Source organism: Branchiostoma floridae, chromosome 15 (genome assembly GCF_000003815.2).
Source record: "Branchiostoma floridae strain S238N-H82 chromosome 15, Bfl_VNyyK, whole genome shotgun sequence".
Classification (NCBI taxonomy): Eukaryota; Metazoa; Chordata; class Leptocardii; order Amphioxiformes; family Branchiostomatidae; genus Branchiostoma; species Branchiostoma floridae.
The window spans coordinates 5,249,762-5,266,879 of record NC_049993.1 but is presented as its reverse complement, the minus strand read 5'-3'; the positions used below and the strand labels follow the sequence as shown (position 1 = coordinate 5,266,879).

The window sequence follows — 17,118 nt, the reverse complement described above, 5'->3', positions numbered from 1 at the left end:
GTAGTGAAGCTGCCGGAGAAAGTTACCGACAAAAACAAGGAAGGAAAAAGAAAGACGTCCATATGTCGTTCTGTCTAAGAGTAGGGTGTCTAATTACTCAGTATTTCTACTATAGGCCAGGTATTTTTAACATGCAAGATTGCAAGTTTAGAATATTTTTACATGCAAATCTTGAACATTACATGCAATTTGCATGTTAACTATGTGTATTTCGAACCCTGGAAATGTCGAAAAAAGGCAGATGTTGTAACGTTATCTTCACAGCTCTGACAATTTGAGTTTCGTGGCTAATTGTTTATATTACGTGTCACAACAGAAATTCGATTTGATTTTTAAATTTATCATGTCTGGCGCACCAGGTTGAGATTAGACACATCCAATTTGTGTGTCCCTTTATCTGAGGCAGACGCAATCTACGTGCCACCTTTTTGGGTCACCGTTATTGATTCATTTCGTTATCTTTAAATGTCAGGAGCCCAGCTAGCACATAGCGACAAATCATGATATTAATACAGTACCACGCCTCTTTGGCATTTCATCTGGCCTATATTTGCTATGCCCTCTGACAAGTCAACCTGACTAATGACGTCATAATCAGACGACATGAACACGTCTATTCTTCAGTTGCTATGCTGAAAATTAATATCATATCAAATATTATCTCAGCCAAACCGTTTATGCCCAGTGCTAGAATAGTAGAGCTGTAACGTTACATTTTTAACCTCCTTGATCAGACGCATACGCACGCGTTAGAACGAGCACACACACACACACACATACATACGAATACACAAGGACACACTTGAAAAAATGAATCAATGTTTAACAAATCTATTTTTGTCTGTTGATATTATAAAAGTTACTATAAACTGAATTTTTCCAGCAATAGATGTCACCATCGTCAAATCAATAAATTCAAGAACTAGTGGTTTGCCCATCAGGCTACCATACTTCTATCTTGCATCATCTCTCTTCTACGTCTAAAAGACGCTATCAACAAAAACATGAAGTATGCATTTAAGCTGAATTATCATAACGAACATTGTTATCTGATACTATGGGTAGAAAATATATTGGTCCTCTTTATACTTCCATTGCTTTTTTCATACCTGGCCTAAACTGACATAAAACACGTGTAAATGATAGGCTGAGCATTTTCGTTCTTTTGTGGCGACACACAGTATTGGACTTTGTCCGGATTTAGAAAGTTTCTCTGGATAGCAGCGATTTGAGTTGCATATGTGCTGATGTGCGGGTGTGCACTTATACATGATGATGTACTACGCATTTATGATAAGTTTATTCGTCTCGTACTTTTGCGTCCCGAGTTCGATTCCCGTGAATAATTCTATCCCCGTCCCTTTGGCTTGCTAATCTAAAGCGTGAGCGTTACAAACATTGTAGATTCCACCGGTTGTTCCGTATCTTCTCCTCCGTACAAGGTGTTGTGCATGATCTTCACGTAACTTGTATACCATATCTCCAGGGATATTACTATTTCTGTCGGTATTTTTTTTACAAATCTATACAAGAAGCGTCCAGTTGTCCTCTGTCCCTTGTGCCGACTTTGCAAGGTCCTTACATTTCGTATTTTCGGTCGATGCTGAGCCGTTTGCCGTTAGATACGTATCAAAAGGAGCACTTTGCAAAGTCTGGTCCACCCTACGATGTGGGGCACCGGGCGAGGCGAGTCCATATCTTATTTTTCTGGGCAGTTGTTGCGGCGATATGTCACCGTATTTCATCGTCCTCACATTTTGGTCAGATTCGCGTCTCTGGTGCGATCTCACCGGGCTTTGATCGTGCTCGCCTCCGCGACACCCTGGGTCGCTGTTCCGTCGGACCCGCATTGGAGATTCCGGGGAGAACCCCGCGCCCTCCTCCGAGATGGTGTTGAGGACGTCACGGCTGTCCACCAGACTGGCTAAGGATGAACACATACTGCTGGTGGGCGTGTGGAGGGAGTTGTCCATCAACCACTTCAGTTCCTCGATTCCCTCGTTCACGGCGAGGAAGGTGTGCATCAGCCGGATGTCCGCCTGGCGGATTTGTTTCTGAAATGCAGAAAAATGAAGAAAAAAACACTTTGGTCAAAGTTGCCCATTACAAGCTTATCTCAAGCACCTACAGTCTCGTTTACTTTTCCTTTATAGTCTTAAAGGGGGTTAAACGTTTACGTAATTAGATGAAGTTAGTAAAAGTTATAGTGTGTCTTTGGGCTAATAGTGTAGTCTTATTATGTGCACCGTTGCGCTTGAGTCATTAAACGTCCTACAAGTGACCGTTTTACAAGTTAATGCTTTACAAGGTCGTATTTTTGTCCCGAACTTCGAAGCTTCGCGCATCTGTTGAATAATGAACATTTATGAAATTGTGTTGCAAAACTGGGGCAATAACAATAGCTGTAAATCTCATTAACCTCTAGGACTTCCCTCTGCTGTGGTCTTCATTGTCTAACGACAGGAAATTAAAAAGCGACCCACTTTTATTCAGTCCGAAGGAGAACAAAACACGAATTATGTCTGGGCTTTGTGTGTTGTTCAGAGTATCAACATGGAGTTAACCCGGGGCACACGAAGACGACCTTTACAAACCGCTCCACACAACACTGGTGGCAAAGGTGACACTGTCTCGTCTGAACTGTTGTTACTCTAAACCGGACAGAGTCTCGGGTTCGGCTGGTTGTGTCAACACCACTGTTGGACGTATTAACGACAAGTGGACTAGCTACATGTATATATATGAGGACCGCAACAGAATGTAGGGGTTCAGACTGCACTTGTTTTGCGGAAAGCCAGAGACAAAGTGGTCACAGGGGATGATTTTGGAACTAACCATAGTGGTGGATCGGAAGGAAATTATGAAAAATGCAATAGATATTATTATGACAGGTGGTTTAAGAGAGATTCGGCAATGGGTAACGTTAAGCACGTATATTTGCAGATTAGAAAAAAAAAACATCTGAAGAGAAGTAAGTTCAAGCATACATTGCTGCAGCCTTGCCTCCCAGGCTTATCTGGCTTTGAGTGGTCTCTAGATCATACTACCAATTCCAAGGCCAGGTGCCTGCGTTTGCCGGCTCCACGCCTGGGAAGCGAGGTTAAGAAACTTTAGCCGTATGAGGTCCGTATGGAATTCATAGCCTCTACCAGGCTCCACAAGTCGCTGCAACAGCATAAATTGGAGAAATATATAGAACATGCCAGAGGAGTCAGCTGGCCGAGGAGTATGGTTTCCAATCCAACTCCTTCGGCATGTTATCTGGCTATTTTTGTCCAATTTCTATTTTTTTTCATTGACAAGTGGAGCCTGGTAGAGACTAAGACTTTCATACGGAATTGAATACATAAGCACGTGTGACCCCACCATAACACCAATCACTTTGAGAGTACCTGCCAAGAATGTGTAGGCAAACTTGACTGTGACACTGGGCCCGTCAACACTCCAGGATTTAAGTAAAGCCAGATCGTCCTCCTGGACAATATTTACGCCCCTCTAATTGTAACCCAGGTGTGTTTTCCTTGTGTCGTATTTCTTTACCTTAGAGATTTGGTGAAAGTACCGCCGCGTCTGTTTAAAAACACAGGCAGCTGTTCTGTTTTCGTTTATCATTTTAAATGTCAAGCCAATTATGAAGTTACAAGAAAGACCGCGCCGAGTTGGGTATGTTTATTTTTATCGAGAAATTTGATATTTCAAATTAAGGAGCAGCTTTGATTCGTACCAATCGTTGATTGTACACATAAGATGTACAATGGCCAGGAAACGATCAAACTTTTGTCGCTCAAAAGAAGAAAAAAATGTGAACTTTGAAAGACCAACTTTGATTTATAATCTTAAAACTAGTCGAAATAGTTTAATAGTTTTATAGTCATAACGTTTTAACTAACGAAGTATATCATAACAACATAGAATGAAGAATCTTCTTTTCACTGCCATATAATTAGCTAACACTTCACAGTGCATTTTGGACGAGTCAAACCCGCTCCAGACTGTGTATGTCTGTAGAGATCCCATACAGGGATCATAAGACTAGTCGACTTTTCATTCAAATTACATTTCGTAAAGAAAGAAGTAAGTCATAAGAAACGCTGTGGTGGCACATAAGCTACTAGTACCTACATCATCCGTATTTGAAGGCAAAACGCCAAATGTTTAAAGAGGGAATCAATTATTTGAAGCTCGAACAGAGTTTGCGGATAGTTTACGCTCTGACATACGTCCAAGATCGCTGTGACACGGCGGTATCTGCCCTCGACGTTAAATCACATTGCACCGCTGGCAGTGAAAAACCGTCTCTGTTTCATGGCATGTATAACAACTGCACGTTCCGAGATGCCGAAGTTCAGGCACTTAAAATACTGTTTACACTAAGGTTTGACCCCGCCATATATTCTGCAGTGACACATGCATGGCACATTCTTGAAGGACGGCATGTCTGTTTTACTTCTATAACGGAATCGAGATCTCCTAATATTTATGATCACCTGTTTCATCGGTAGATGGCAAATCATCAGCAAATATCAATCATCACCCATTTTTCACGAGTTGTTCTTTTTTCAAACAAACAATGAAATGAATAAACAAACGCTGACGGAAACATGGCCTCCTCGGCGAGGATAATGAATAACTGACTGGGTGAGGAATTTTTGATATAGTAGTGTGTAATAAACTTCAAGTGGAAGAAGACCACACGTGAGGTAAGCTGCGTAATCCGAATATTTATTCTTTTTCTTGTGTGTGATGTAACACATACATACATGTAACACGCACGTTATGGACTATATTTCTCGACATTGATAAACGCTATTCTCCAAGCAGATGTTGGGCGTGAAGATCGCGAAGTTCCTCTGACAGATGGGAGGGTAGCATATTTGAGAACCGGAACAGTCAAATGCTGCGATCCTCCCTACATACGTCTGCTTGGATTAGGTAAAGACATGTATAGTACTACAGTAGTTGGAAGGCACGGCTGCCACTAGCCTGGATGACAGACTGTTTTCAGTGCCTATGTAGCCTAACTCCTCGACTCTAGGGCCAACGTGCCACCAAGGGCATTCTACAGCAGCCACCCCAAAGTTAAACCCTGATAAACTTGCTAGATATTATTGAGGTTGGACCAGGGTCTGGTATCCAGGCTAGGCGACCACGCACATGTAAAGCAAATAGTTGTCCGACGAAGGCAAACACGAGAAACAATAACAGGCCGACTCTGATGTGTGGCTTACTTTATGGGAAGCTTCCTTTATGGTATATCTAAATGTTTAGATATCAGATGACCCGCAATCCACGAGTTCACCAACGCCCGGATGCGCAATGTTTACTTTGTCAATGAACGTACTCATTTTTGTTATGGCGTAGTGGTAACAACCAACGTAGTACACGCCGCTTAAAGTATACCACACTGTAGTAGTCAAATGTTACCCAGAATTATTTGGCTAAGTTTCTGTTTAGCAAAAACATTAGAATCCCACAACTTAAAAAAAAAAAAAACACATCTTAGGTCATATAACCAAAGAGACAGCCCATGAATATATACTATTTATATTCTGTTCCCAAACTAACCAACGAACCAGTACCGATAAGTAAAGAGGCCCTCCTTGACGGAGGTAAAATAGGATTTGTACAACGATCTCTCCACAATGTTGTCAGGTGGTAACGATCTACCATTGAGACTTTGGACGTGCATTTTGTCAGCTTTGTTCCCATAGTTTTTAACAAGTGTCCTTGAGAGTTTTTATTGACGGGATGTGAAGAGGGGCACTCGCCTGTGACACTGGGGGTCGCGTGGCTTATTATGCAAATATACAAGGTTCAAGTACGATTTCCGAACAGATGTTGTACGTACATTATTTGTGTTTACAGTCCTTGATTGATGTACATTCTAATCATTTTGTGACGGGGTAATATTTCCGGTGAATGGGACTTTATCTATTATGACACGGTGATCCAACCAGGAGGAGACTAAACTCAGTTTCTGTGACGTAAAACAGCCGCCTTCCTCGCCTTTGGCACCAAGGCATGCGTGATTCTAACGAGGTGGACTCCACCCAACGCAAACGTATGCAGGCGACAGGGACTACATATATCCTGCAGGAAAAAAGACTCTTTCTTTCAAGATCCCTGACCACACAGCCACAAACCCTCTAAATCTTTCTCAGTACATTCCTCTATCTTATTACAAATCTCCTCTCTTTTTACCTGTGTTATAACAGAGGGCACCGCTGTTCTCTCCAATGTGTACACTGTGATAGTTGACCCTAATTCCTGCTTAGCAATTCTGCACGACGCTTGTCGACTCAAAAACCGCCCTTAAGAAAACCTCACGCCACCCCTGGCATGTGGCACAAAGCGGCCTTTCTTTTGCTCTTTCTGCTTGTCTCCCTTTTCTTGTTTCTCACAAGGCGACGTGTGTAGCACCTGAAGTTGTGTTGGGCGCCGGCTTCTCTAGGTACTAAAGCATTGGGTAAATACTGGGCAACAGACTCAAGAGCCCCGCTATTTGCACACTTTGAAAACCCAGCTCGCCGACAACGGCCCGGGTAAAGGTTGTGCCCTTTCATTCTGACACGTTCGTACATTCAGACTTATCTTCGCAATTTAGCCTTGGTCCGCTCTCACTTTGCCTATGCCATTATGAATTGACCCCACGTAATTGATGAACACTGTTAGCGTCAATGGCTTACGTATTCGGAGGTGCCTTGTTTGACCAGGCGAGGGACAAATTTAACCTGCGTGTAAGAAAACGCCCTTGTTGTCAAGTCTTGTATCTTATGTCAGCACGCCCCCACCTATATCATGTACGTAGTCAATGCTATCACCCTTACTCCTAGGTAGTACAATATCCCCTTCTGTATATACACCTGTATGGCTTATCCTACACCCCCTCTTTGCTCCACTTTGTTAGGGTCTCCCATAATCAACCATACACGTCTAAAAATAGATACTCAGTATGTATTTTGTGTCATCAGTCGTGGACAGTCGTATTGAAGATGGTGTCTTGTGCAAATCTACTGTCGTGTCTTGCTCTGCGATCTTGTGTGCTTACGGTGGCACGACTAGTACTGTTGATCAGTGCAGCTAGTCTTTATAACCAGATTGTTTATTTTGATATAATCTATCCAGGCTGATTTAACTGTGGTAAATAAAAGACAGTTACTTACCAGTTCGGCTTTGACAAAGCTAAGCTGTTTGTCAATGGGCGAGGACGGTTTTTCTTGTCCTCCCTGCTCTGTCTCATTCACTCGTTCCTTGTCGATCTCGTCCCCTCCTTCCGTTTCCTCATGACCGACGTCAACCCCTCCTCCTTGTTCTTCTTCCTCCTCCTTGTTAAATTCCTTAAATGAGTTAAGCAGGCTTGTTGGAATTTTGCCCATCTTAGTTTCTAACTCCCTGATTTCCCGCGCTAGCCCGTCGTCCATGTTCTGTAGCAACATAACGGTCCAGCCGGCGCAATGTCCCAGCGTCGTGCACCTCTCCTGTCAGTAAGGTGCAAATGGGTTGTACCAACCCTGTACTACTAACGTTAGTCCCCCATACTCCGGCGCTGATGTCACCTGTAACCGAATCGTTCCTTCAGGCTGTCACGCTCGTGAGTCGGAGCAGTTCCAACAGCGTTCGTCACGTCCGTGGAACTGCCGCACACCGTCACTCTCCAAGTGGTTTACAACCGGCCGCATACAAACAGCCTGCCTGCGTTATCAACCTGGCTAATCTCCGCTCTTTGACAAGCGCCTATTCACCATTGCGCATAGTACTCAAACTGGTGGGCTGCGAGTGGAGGGCGCCAAGCCGGGGTAGAATTAGACTCACACACACACACACTCTCTTCCTGGTCGTATTTTCCACGCATGGGGGGCACTCCTGTGAAGGGTTGGCTGAATGGGCGGGGCTCGGGTGGCAGAAACCCACACGGCCTTTTTGGGAACCGACCAAGAGCCTCTCGAAACGCGATCGGGCCACAACAGAGAAAACAACTTGTTAATAGCCTCCTAGCACCCCGGAACATCCATTAGGAGATCCATTTCATCCACCAACTGGTGATGTCATGAGAACTGCGGAGTCGACCCCGTTTTTCTATTGCTCCCAACAGAGAAGACAACACCTCGCGTTCATGCACTGGTCATTTCACAAAGGGCGGGACAGAATAAGAGGCAGGTGAAAGTGCTGCGTAATCCAAACGTCTCAAGTGGACCGGAAAGCCTGCCACGGTCTACGTACGGCCGACGACAGATTAGTGTAAAACCACACCAGTCAAATCTGGTGCTAAAAATCGCATATGAAGTGCTAACGCGTACACTCTCCTTAAGCCATGCTGATATGGGACACGAGAGATCGATATTTATGAAGGCTGAATGAAAGTATAGCCCCCTTCAAAACCTATGACGCAAAAGCGGTTGGCTTCATATGTTGATGAAATTGATCGGTTTCGCCTGGAAATTGATCATTTACCCAACTCTCGTTCTCAGTGTAATCTACAAGGTGCCCTGGACACGAGGTTTGTGAAGGGTAGCAGCAGGTGTATCATTTGAAGGGCAAAGTTCAAAACGGACACGTGCCAATATTTGTAAGGACCGACACTGGCTGGGTGAGCACGTCACCGGAACGTACTGCGCCTGCGCGAAAAGTATAGACATCCTAAATCCCCAGTTTACTAAAGGGCCGCATTTAAGAAAGTACGTGCGTATATAAGGGTAAAACTCCGTGTACGTTTTACACGGAACCATGTCTCTAACATATACTGTGCAACAAGCGGGATTTTAATGCAACGTTGTCCAAACCAAGCCCCAAACTACCAGGGTTTGCGCAGGCGCAGTACGTTCCGGTGACGTGCTGGCTGGGTGCAGAATTACGAAACTTACAAGTCGTTGATAAATTTCTCAATCTACGGCTATCATAACTATTTCACACGTTATCATCAACTTCACAGATATTTTACGTATAACATGGGTTTCGAACCCTTGACGTTCATTGACGTTCAGGAAGGTCCAAAGTTTAACGCTAATTAATCATTAAGCTTCTTGTTTTACACAACTAGCTCTATCTGATGCCATAACTTGCTCTGGGCACAATTGTATGTGTGGAGAACCATGGGTTATTATCCCATAATCGCCGTTGGCCTTCTTGTCCTTAACGTGTGTAGTTCTGTCTCTGTTGGCTTGGGGGAGCGGACGGGAACTGCGCCTGGGGTCGGCCACTACACCGTAAAGAACAAGCGGGGCGAACCGTGCTTCCTTGCCGACCTCGCCGCCACGTTTAAGATCCGGTACGTGAAGACCGACAACACCACGGCCACAGCGGACTACGTTCTCCCCTCCAACTGTTCCGTGGCGTACGAATCCACCTGCCCCACTCGTCTTGAAGGTGAGAACCAAGCCGTCCTCCTTCTGCACGTCCCCTGGGACTGGGACTTCGGGCTGTACTTAAGATTCGCGCGGGAGACGCCCTTTATGAAACACTTCTGGCTGGCGGAGGCGGTGGTGTATTACAGCCAGGTCCCGTCTCTCTTCCCAGACGCCAAGTTCCCGAACCACTTCTTCAGTCCCTTCCGTAACAACCTTCATGAGATGGAGACGAGGTCTGGGATCTTTAGAAGGAGGTCGTTCCTATGCGAGAGCGGTTTCACGATAGCTAACCTGACATTTCCATACTTTGAGGAAGCTCCTGGCGTTCACCCCACCGCGGACCTGATCTTTGACTACATACATGTGCAACCATTTGACGTCAGGTATTGTTCGGACTGTTGCCTTGATATAGCTTACATTCAGTTTATGAAAAAGTAACTGTAACTCAATTTATGAAAAAGGCATTAGCATTGTCGATCTCAAGCTATCAAACTATTCAGTGAAACTAATTTTCGTTTGTGTTTCCAAAAATTGAAGATATTGTATGTTATTTTTTTAAAACAAGTTTACTGCGCTTTGCCGTTCAGTATGATGTTCTTGTGCCCTTTGCAATTGACGGCATTTGCCCCTTACAGACAAATTTCCCTTCTTTCAACAGCGACGATAAGTTTGCCAAAGCGGAGAGATGCCCAGAAGACCATCACAAGTCCACCCCACCCCCAATGACCACAACACCGGCCGTTACTTCGGAAATGCCTCTGTCCAACGCGTCCACCATATCTCCCGCTTCCAACGCCTCTACTATCGTCCCCATCTCCAACGCTACGACTATCTTCCCAACCTCTATGATCCCTCTATCCAACGCTAGCACACTACCTACAGTACCCTCTAACATAACGGTAGGCCCTGCTTCCACACTTGGACCTCCGCCGAATGGCAGCTTCACCATTCAACCAGCGTCCAGCGTTGCCCCTGACAACCTCACAACTCCAGCTTCCACCACCGTGCCGTTTACTTCAGCAGCGCCGCCTACCGTTCCTCCTGAGCCATTGCAAGGCCGCTTCCACGTGAAAAACGCGACTGGCGACGTTTGCTTGCTTGCCTACATGGCTTTGCAATTCGATATAACTTACGTAAAACAAGGTAACAGACATGGAATGGGTGTTTTCAACGTCCCGACTGACGCAGCTACTTCCGGGTTCTGTGGAAAAACATCGTCTAACATGACGTTGTCTTTTTACGGTGGAACTTTTGATCTCACGCTTTCCTTCAACACGGAGGGCAGAGAAAAGGGCTTCCACCTGTCTTCCGTTGACCTTCATTACGTAGAAGTTCCCGGAATCTTTCCTAAAACAGAGACACCAAACGCTAAGAGAAGCGCGTCTAACAAAACCCTGGACATATTTAGGGCTAGCTCTGGCAAATCTTACAGGTGTTCGGAGGACAGGGACTATGTCTTAACAGAAAACGTTACACTGCATGCCCGGCAAGTTCACGTTCAAGCCTTCGGGGTCAGCAAAGGACAGTTTTCTACCGCTGAGGATTGTGGGAAGGTACGAATGACGTCAGTCAATACAATAGAGGGGTTTGCCAATTGGTGAGACAGAACATTGAAAATTGGTAAAAAGTATACAGGGCTGGGAAGTGGGACTCTATCAACTTTAATTGATACATACGTGGTATATTTATCATTGTTAAGCTCTAAATCAAGCACCGAAATCATTGGGATTTCATCAATGACTTGTATCGCTATGGAAAACAATAGCCTCGCATAGCTACTAAAGTACTGTATCTATCGTACTTACAGCATAACGTAACAGTATAGCCTTTCCTATTTTTCGTAACAACATCACTTAAAACTTACCTGAAAAGAAATTTCCTCTATCTTTCACACATATATTTGGCATTTTAGCCTTAATCTTGTTTTTTATTCTATACTTACTTATACTCTTTTCTCTTATAATCTTCTAATTTTACAGAACGCTTACTACACATTTTCCAATTTCACAGGACCAGAGCAATAACGAGTTGGTGGCTATCGTCACGGGGGGTTCTCTGACCGGTGTCGTCATCATCGCCATCGTGACGTATTTCATCTGTACCAGGGGACGCAGGACCACCAGGGATGGTTATACCGCTATAAACTGATAGTTACTATGTTGGGCCCTATGTCTGAACCCTATGCCTATGTAGAAGAACATTATGTAATTACGTTATGAAGAACATACTGGTACTATTGTATTCTACTATATCCGTCATATTCTCTCCTTTCTAGATATATAGATAAAGTGTCTCCCATTCCTTTCACTGTCCCCTGGAAGATCTTCCATCAGTACATCATCCTAGCAATGATTGACAGGATTATGTAGATGACGTAAGTGGCGGCGAGCGTGCTGGCATCTGATGTAGCACCACAGGTCAGCTGGGGTCGGGACAGCGACTCCAGGAGCTCCCCCTGTAGGGCTGACGGGGAATTGCAGATCACCTGCCATGAAGAGCATAAATATGTGTATGAGTATGAGACATACATTTGTGTTTGTACGGGTGTTTATTTGTTTGTGTGTGTGTGTGTGTGTTCCTCTCTGTGTTTGTGTGTGTGTTTGTGTGTCACTGTGTGTGTGTGTGTGTGTGTGTAAAACGTGTGTGTGTGTGTGTGTGTGAGTGTGTGTGTGTGTGTGAGAGAGAGAGAGAGAGAAGCAGAGAGATAGAAAGAGAATTCCTGTTGAAGGTCAAAGACGGACTGCTCGCTTCTTACCTCCCCGGTAAAGGGTTGATGGGTTATGACGTAGACACTGAAGTCCCGGATGTTGCAATCGCAGGTCCACGGGTTAAACGCCAGGGTCACCTTCTCCAGGGTCCATAAAGAGCCGAAAACTTTAGAAGAAACCGAAGACAGCTGGTTTCCTTGCAGGTCCAGCTCCTGTTAGGATCAAAGAGGTTGAAAATAAAGTCATTAAACTTAACTTAAGTCATTAGTCGTTAACGAAAAACGGAAATAAAAACGCGAAATGTTGACCAAGCAAAGACACTTTAATAGTCTGGTGGTCTCAAAATTCTAATCTAATCTCTTACCTTCAGCTGATAAAGCCCTTGAAATGCGGACTCCGAGATGTTGGAAATCTGGTTGTTGTTGAGTCGCAGCTTGACCAGTTTACGCAGGAAGGAGAATGCCAGGGGCGGGACTTCCCTGAGAAGGTTGTGATCTGCGTCAAATTCCTCAACACTTCCCAAACCTGTTCCGGACAGAGGGATGGAAGGCATGAACAACTACAAGACAATAGGATGGTGCTCTGTCCATCTATTCTAACGTTATATCATTTCCTGTCTCGTAGTCTTCCAGTGCCTTTGTAACGCCCCTATTTTTGTCTGCCTTTCTCCTTCTCTCCTAATCTCCAAGCAGATCTGCAAGGGGCTGAATGCAGTATCCAAACGGCTCCGGCCAATAGGATAGCGTTTGAACGCCAGCCCCTAAGTACCTTCCTGCCCCCGGTAGCTCAAGTTGGAGTTTACTCCTCCTCCTCCTTATTTTCCTCCCTCCCCCTTTCTTTACACTGAGCATAACTGAGATCTCACTTACCAAGAAACGTGGGTAGGATGCGGAGGGAATTGTACTGAAGGAAGAGCTTGGTAAGCCTTGGATGCGAACCGAATGTCCCGGGTTCGATTCCCTTGATCTTGTTGTTAGCGAGGTTGATGGATTCCACTTGTTGGAGGGGGAGGAATGTCCCGGCGTAGATGTAGTCGATTTCGTTATTGTTGAGGTAGATGAACTCAAGGTTTTCACTTCCGTAGAAGGCGTCGAACTCTACCGATGTGATGTTGCAGTTGTCCAGGTGAAGAGTAGTCAGCTTCTCCAGGCCTTCCAACGTCCACGAACGGATTTCAGTCAGCTGTGTGTTCTGTACAAAAAAAGGGCATTTGCAGTCACGTGACCATGGCGTAGTTTAGCGCGTCCGCCATGTTGGTGGGTTGGAGACGAGTACGTGGGAAGTTAGCGTACGGTTGTAATCTATGTTATAGGCTTACTAGGCACGTGGTCATTTGCATACTTGAGACTGAATGCCTGCGCTGAACACACGATTCCCCCTAGTTCAACATTCAAATGTGCTTCTTTTTTACCTCCAATTATTCAGAGCTTTAATACAATACGGACAATTTCTTAGGCTTTCAGGATTGCCTTCGCGTTGTGAACCACCATCTCAGTGGCTTAATCTCTAGTATAACTAAACTAAACCAAAATCTTCTCACTAACATGGCCACTACTACTACTTGAAATTTGTGACGTCATGTACAAATCAAAGTAGATAAGACTTATACAGTATATGATCTATACGTACCTCAAGTTGCAGCTTCTTCAGGCTAGGTGTTCCCCGGAAAAGCCCGACCGGGATCTGTGTGATGGGGTTGGTGTGAAGCGACAGGGATTCCAGCCTGTCGAGACCGTTAAACACGACGTCAGGCAGGCTGCTGATGCGGTTGCCTTTGACGCACAGGCGGTTGAGGCTTCGGAAACCAACGAAGGCGTCCTCGGCTAACGATGCGATCCTGTCACCGAGGTAGAGATGAGTCAGGGTGTCCCGCACTTCACGCAGAGCCACGGTTGGTACCGCAGACAAGTAATTACCCTCAAGATGCAGGCGTCTCAACCTCTGTTGAAAAAAAAAAAACCACAAAGACATTACAAAAATGAGGTGTTCATCCTCAGATAGGCTTAATTTGTCGTCAGGTCCATGTATGTTCGCAAAGCACAGACGATTGGAAGGGCATTTTTATCGGATACTCTCTAAACATTTATGGCAAAAAGCAAATGTGTTTTGATATAATCAACTACATGATCACACTAGTACATGCATCTTTAACCATTTGGGCCAAATACGTAATGTCACAGTCACACATAACCCGTACGGTACCGGGAGTCCGCTGAAGGCTTCGTCCTCGATCGTCAAGATGTTGTTCATCTTCAGGTCGATGGTCCTGACGTTATGCAGCCCCGAGAACATGTCAGCTTCCACAGACGTTAGCTTGTTTTCAGCCAACGACAGGTAGTCTAAACGACACATGGACAAAAGTACGTATTTTGTGCTAACAATCTAACAAGGTTTCGAAAAGTACACGTCTGTCCTCGTGCAAGTTGGAGATGTTGGCGTTACCATTTTGTCTTGTATAACCCAGTACCTGTACCATTGCAAATATGAAATACAAAGGTAGTTTTATGCTAAAAAGTCATAATGTTGCTAGTCGTGCAACAAACTTGAACACACACCAAAACAAACAAACAAACAGATTTTAAAAGATCACATTTTTCACGGAGGTAATTGAAAATTATGTTGACGTGTAGTTTCGAAGTCTTACCCAAATCTGAGAGTCCCGCGAGCGCCTGTGGTTGGATTGACGCGATGCCGTTACCGCTTAGTATGAGCCTCCGGAGTGACGTCACGGCTGAGAACATGTCTACGCGGATGGTGGGTAACTTGTTGTTCCTGATACACAAGGTTAGAAATTGTCAATGACAATACATGGACAAATGTATTTGTCAGTTGTCTGGTCTGCGTTGGACACGTTCTCTAAATTGTGGCGAATTCGCTTCTAAAAGTACACTGTAGTTGAAGGGATTATATCGTGTCAACCTTGGACCGGTTTTTCTGTAATCAAATTGCAAATTTGAACTGCTAAAGACTCTTTCTCCGTCCCCATAAAAGTTGCAGACAGCAAACCAATATCATACCAATGCTTCGTCGATTGTTTTTCTCGTACATTTGTCTCCATTATCCCTCGCGCGCGCGCACACACACACACACGCACGCACGCGCACGCACACACACACACACACACAGAGTCACATTTCTTTCAACACCAACCACAACTTCTGTACACTGACCTGAACAGAAGAATTCTCAGCTTGGGAAGACCAGAAAAAGTGTCGTTTGAGACATACGTAATCTGGTTGTTCTCCAGGATTAGAATTTCTAGATTGCGCAGGCCGGCAAAAACTCCTCCATCGATGTCAGAAAGTCTGTTATTCCCTAGATATAGGAATTTGATCTTCGGTCCTTGTATCCCACTTGCAGGGAGGGAGCTGGAAGAAAAACGTCAATGTCGAGCTCGTCATTATACTGGAAAAACTCTGTAAGCTCGTCCACGCATGTTTTATGAAGAGAGAAGAAGCATGTAAACTGTAGTATATGTATAGCTTTCCGATTACTGTCTATGTACCAAACTGACTGCATTTAGTCACAATGGGGCATGAATATGCAATAAACTTCATTGTCATTGTCATTAAAGTGGATAACGTCAACATTTTCGTGGTCAACGTCATCCTCATCAAAAACAGTGTCACAATCAATGGTGTATCCTATAATTTTGTCTCTTGGTTTTCTGTTTGTTAGTTTGATAGGAATGTTACAAATTTGTAATGTAGGTGTTTTATCTGTCTTCAATTGACCATGTAAAACATATGTTTTGTAAGAATATGATAATGGTGTAGTATAGCATGCATAGTACAGTATAGTATAGTATAGTATAGTATAGTATAGTAAAGTATAGTATAGTATAGTATAGTATAGTATAGTATACTTCATTATGTAGCCAGTAAATACATGGAAGTCAGTGGGCACTAGAATAGACTGTAATACGATAGCGCGACCAACCTTATCATGTTGTCTGAGAGGTCGACTCGCTCCAAGGCTCCGAAGTTGGAAAACTCGTTACCAGTCAGACCTGTCAGACGATTCCTGTTCAACTTGATCTCCTGTAGCAGAAATCATGTCACGATAGATGAACCATCTGGAAGAACTGCTTCAGCCTAGTGACATGAGCAAGCCTGCTTTCACACACTTGTCCCTGCCGGCACTGATTGGCTGGAAACTTTTGCCAACTTACAGTTCAAGTCCAAGCAAGAGTATAGTGTTTGCGGTGTGGCTAAGGTGTTTGATATCTTCTTTAACTACCAACATGCCAAATGTCAGACTAATCCATTAAAATAGGAATGACTTTTGAAAAAAAACATTACTTATGCAAACACCTACGGTACAACGGTGTGAAAACAACGTGTGGCCACATATGGCCAGACGAAATAACTCACTACATACGAATGCAGCAAAGGAATTCGCTTTAGAAGTCTGAAAAAGAATCGGCCCCTTATAAAATAAGTTATATACACAGACACACAAACGGCTAAGATCTGATAACTGGCGGCAGCTGTGTCTAGAATTAACAACGTCTGCTTGGAGGGCGCTAAACAAGCTAAGAGAATAAATGACTTTACATGGTTCGTACCTTCAAGTTAGGAAGTGTCTGTGCGACCAGTCCGTCCAGACTGGCGATCTCGTTCCCATCCAGGAGGAGCTTGGTCGTGTCAGACGGTACGGTGGGGACGGTCTTCAGGCCCTGGTACAGAAGTACGGACAACACGTCAAATACAGGTTGATGCGTTACACTTGGAAGCAATACAATGGAAGCAAAACTATGTGAATGCTTCAACTTGTTAACAAGTATGAATATGTATGTATGTATGTATGTGTTACACTTTTCTGTCAATTCGCTTCCGAAATTTACAATTTTCCTGTTATCCCCCCCCCCCCTGCTTCCTCGCCTTCCGATAAGGCCATGTTGATTTGATTATATGGATGACATCCACGCTCGCATCAATTTTCGGCCGTTTCCAAAAAAAAAAAAAGTTTTCGACCACACAATAAATTGTGCAAAGCAGCTGTTAAATGAGCAGAAATATTCCATAGATTGAATAAAAAGTATCAGAAAACAGATAACTAATGCC

The 17,118-nt window shown here is 44.3% G+C and overlaps 3 protein-coding genes across 3 annotated transcripts; 1 reads left to right on the top strand and 2 right to left on the bottom strand.

Annotated features, from left to right (window-relative positions):
- Nucleotides 1-851: 851 nt before the first annotated feature.
- LOC118432242 (leucine rich adaptor protein 1-like) lies at nt 852-8,530 on the bottom strand. The gene is made up of 2 exons (XM_035843771.1): nt 7,164-8,530; nt 852-2,054 (listed from the first exon to the last, which is right to left on the bottom strand). The coding sequence occupies exons 1-2, from the start codon at nt 7,434-7,436 to the stop codon at nt 1,524-1,526; spliced, it is 804 nt and encodes a 267-aa protein (XP_035699664.1). The 5' UTR covers nt 7,437-8,530; the 3' UTR covers nt 852-1,523.
- Nucleotides 8,531-8,975: 445 nt separating this feature from the next.
- Nucleotides 8,976-11,569, top strand: LOC118432498 (lysosome-associated membrane glycoprotein 3-like). The gene is made up of 3 exons (XM_035844083.1): nt 8,976-9,727; nt 10,003-10,897; nt 11,355-11,569. The coding sequence occupies exons 1-3, from the start codon at nt 9,090-9,092 to the stop codon at nt 11,490-11,492; spliced, it is 1,671 nt and encodes a 556-aa protein (XP_035699976.1). The 5' UTR covers nt 8,976-9,089; the 3' UTR covers nt 11,493-11,569.
- Nucleotides 11,570-11,649: 80 nt separating this feature from the next.
- Nucleotides 11,650-16,892, bottom strand: LOC118432499 (insulin-like growth factor-binding protein complex acid labile subunit). Its single transcript, XM_035844084.1, has 10 exons — nt 16,620-16,892; nt 15,992-16,092; nt 15,223-15,420; nt 14,697-14,824; nt 14,255-14,391; nt 13,682-13,993; nt 12,922-13,243; nt 12,417-12,577; nt 12,100-12,264; nt 11,650-11,829 (listed from the first exon to the last, which is right to left on the bottom strand). Exons 2-10 carry the CDS (start codon nt 15,997-15,999, stop codon nt 11,674-11,676), a joined length of 1,587 nt encoding a protein of 528 aa, XP_035699977.1. The 5' UTR covers nt 16,000-16,092; nt 16,620-16,892; the 3' UTR covers nt 11,650-11,673.
- Between the last annotated feature and the right edge of the window lie 226 nt (nt 16,893-17,118).

Bases quoted from the DNA above. Each gene is read 5' to 3' on its own strand.
- LOC118432242 (XM_035843771.1), bottom strand. From the start codon at position 7,436: ATGTTGCTACAGAACATGGACGACGGGCTAGCGCGGGAAATCAGGGAG. The intron at 2,055-7,163 runs GTAAGTAACTGT...TCTGCATTTCAG, and splicing joins GCTTTGTCAAAGCCGAACTG to AAACAAATCCGCCAGGCGGA.
- LOC118432498 (XM_035844083.1), top strand. From the start codon at position 9,090: ATGGGTTATTATCCCATAATCGCCGTTGGCCTTCTTGTCCTTAACGTG. The intron at 9,728-10,002 runs GTATTGTTCGGA...TTCTTTCAACAG, and splicing joins GTGCAACCATTTGACGTCAG to CGACGATAAGTTTGCCAAAG. The intron at 10,898-11,354 runs GTACGAATGACG...CCAATTTCACAG, and splicing joins CCGCTGAGGATTGTGGGAAG to GACCAGAGCAATAACGAGTT.
- LOC118432499 (XM_035844084.1), bottom strand. The intron at 14,825-15,222 runs GTCAGTGTACAG...CTTGTGTATCAG, and splicing joins CTGAGAATTCTTCTGTTCAG to GAACAACAAGTTACCCACCA. The intron at 11,830-12,099 runs GTAAGAAGCGAG...TCTTCATGGCAG, and splicing joins ATCAACCCTTTACCGGGGAG to GTGATCTGCAATTCCCCGTC.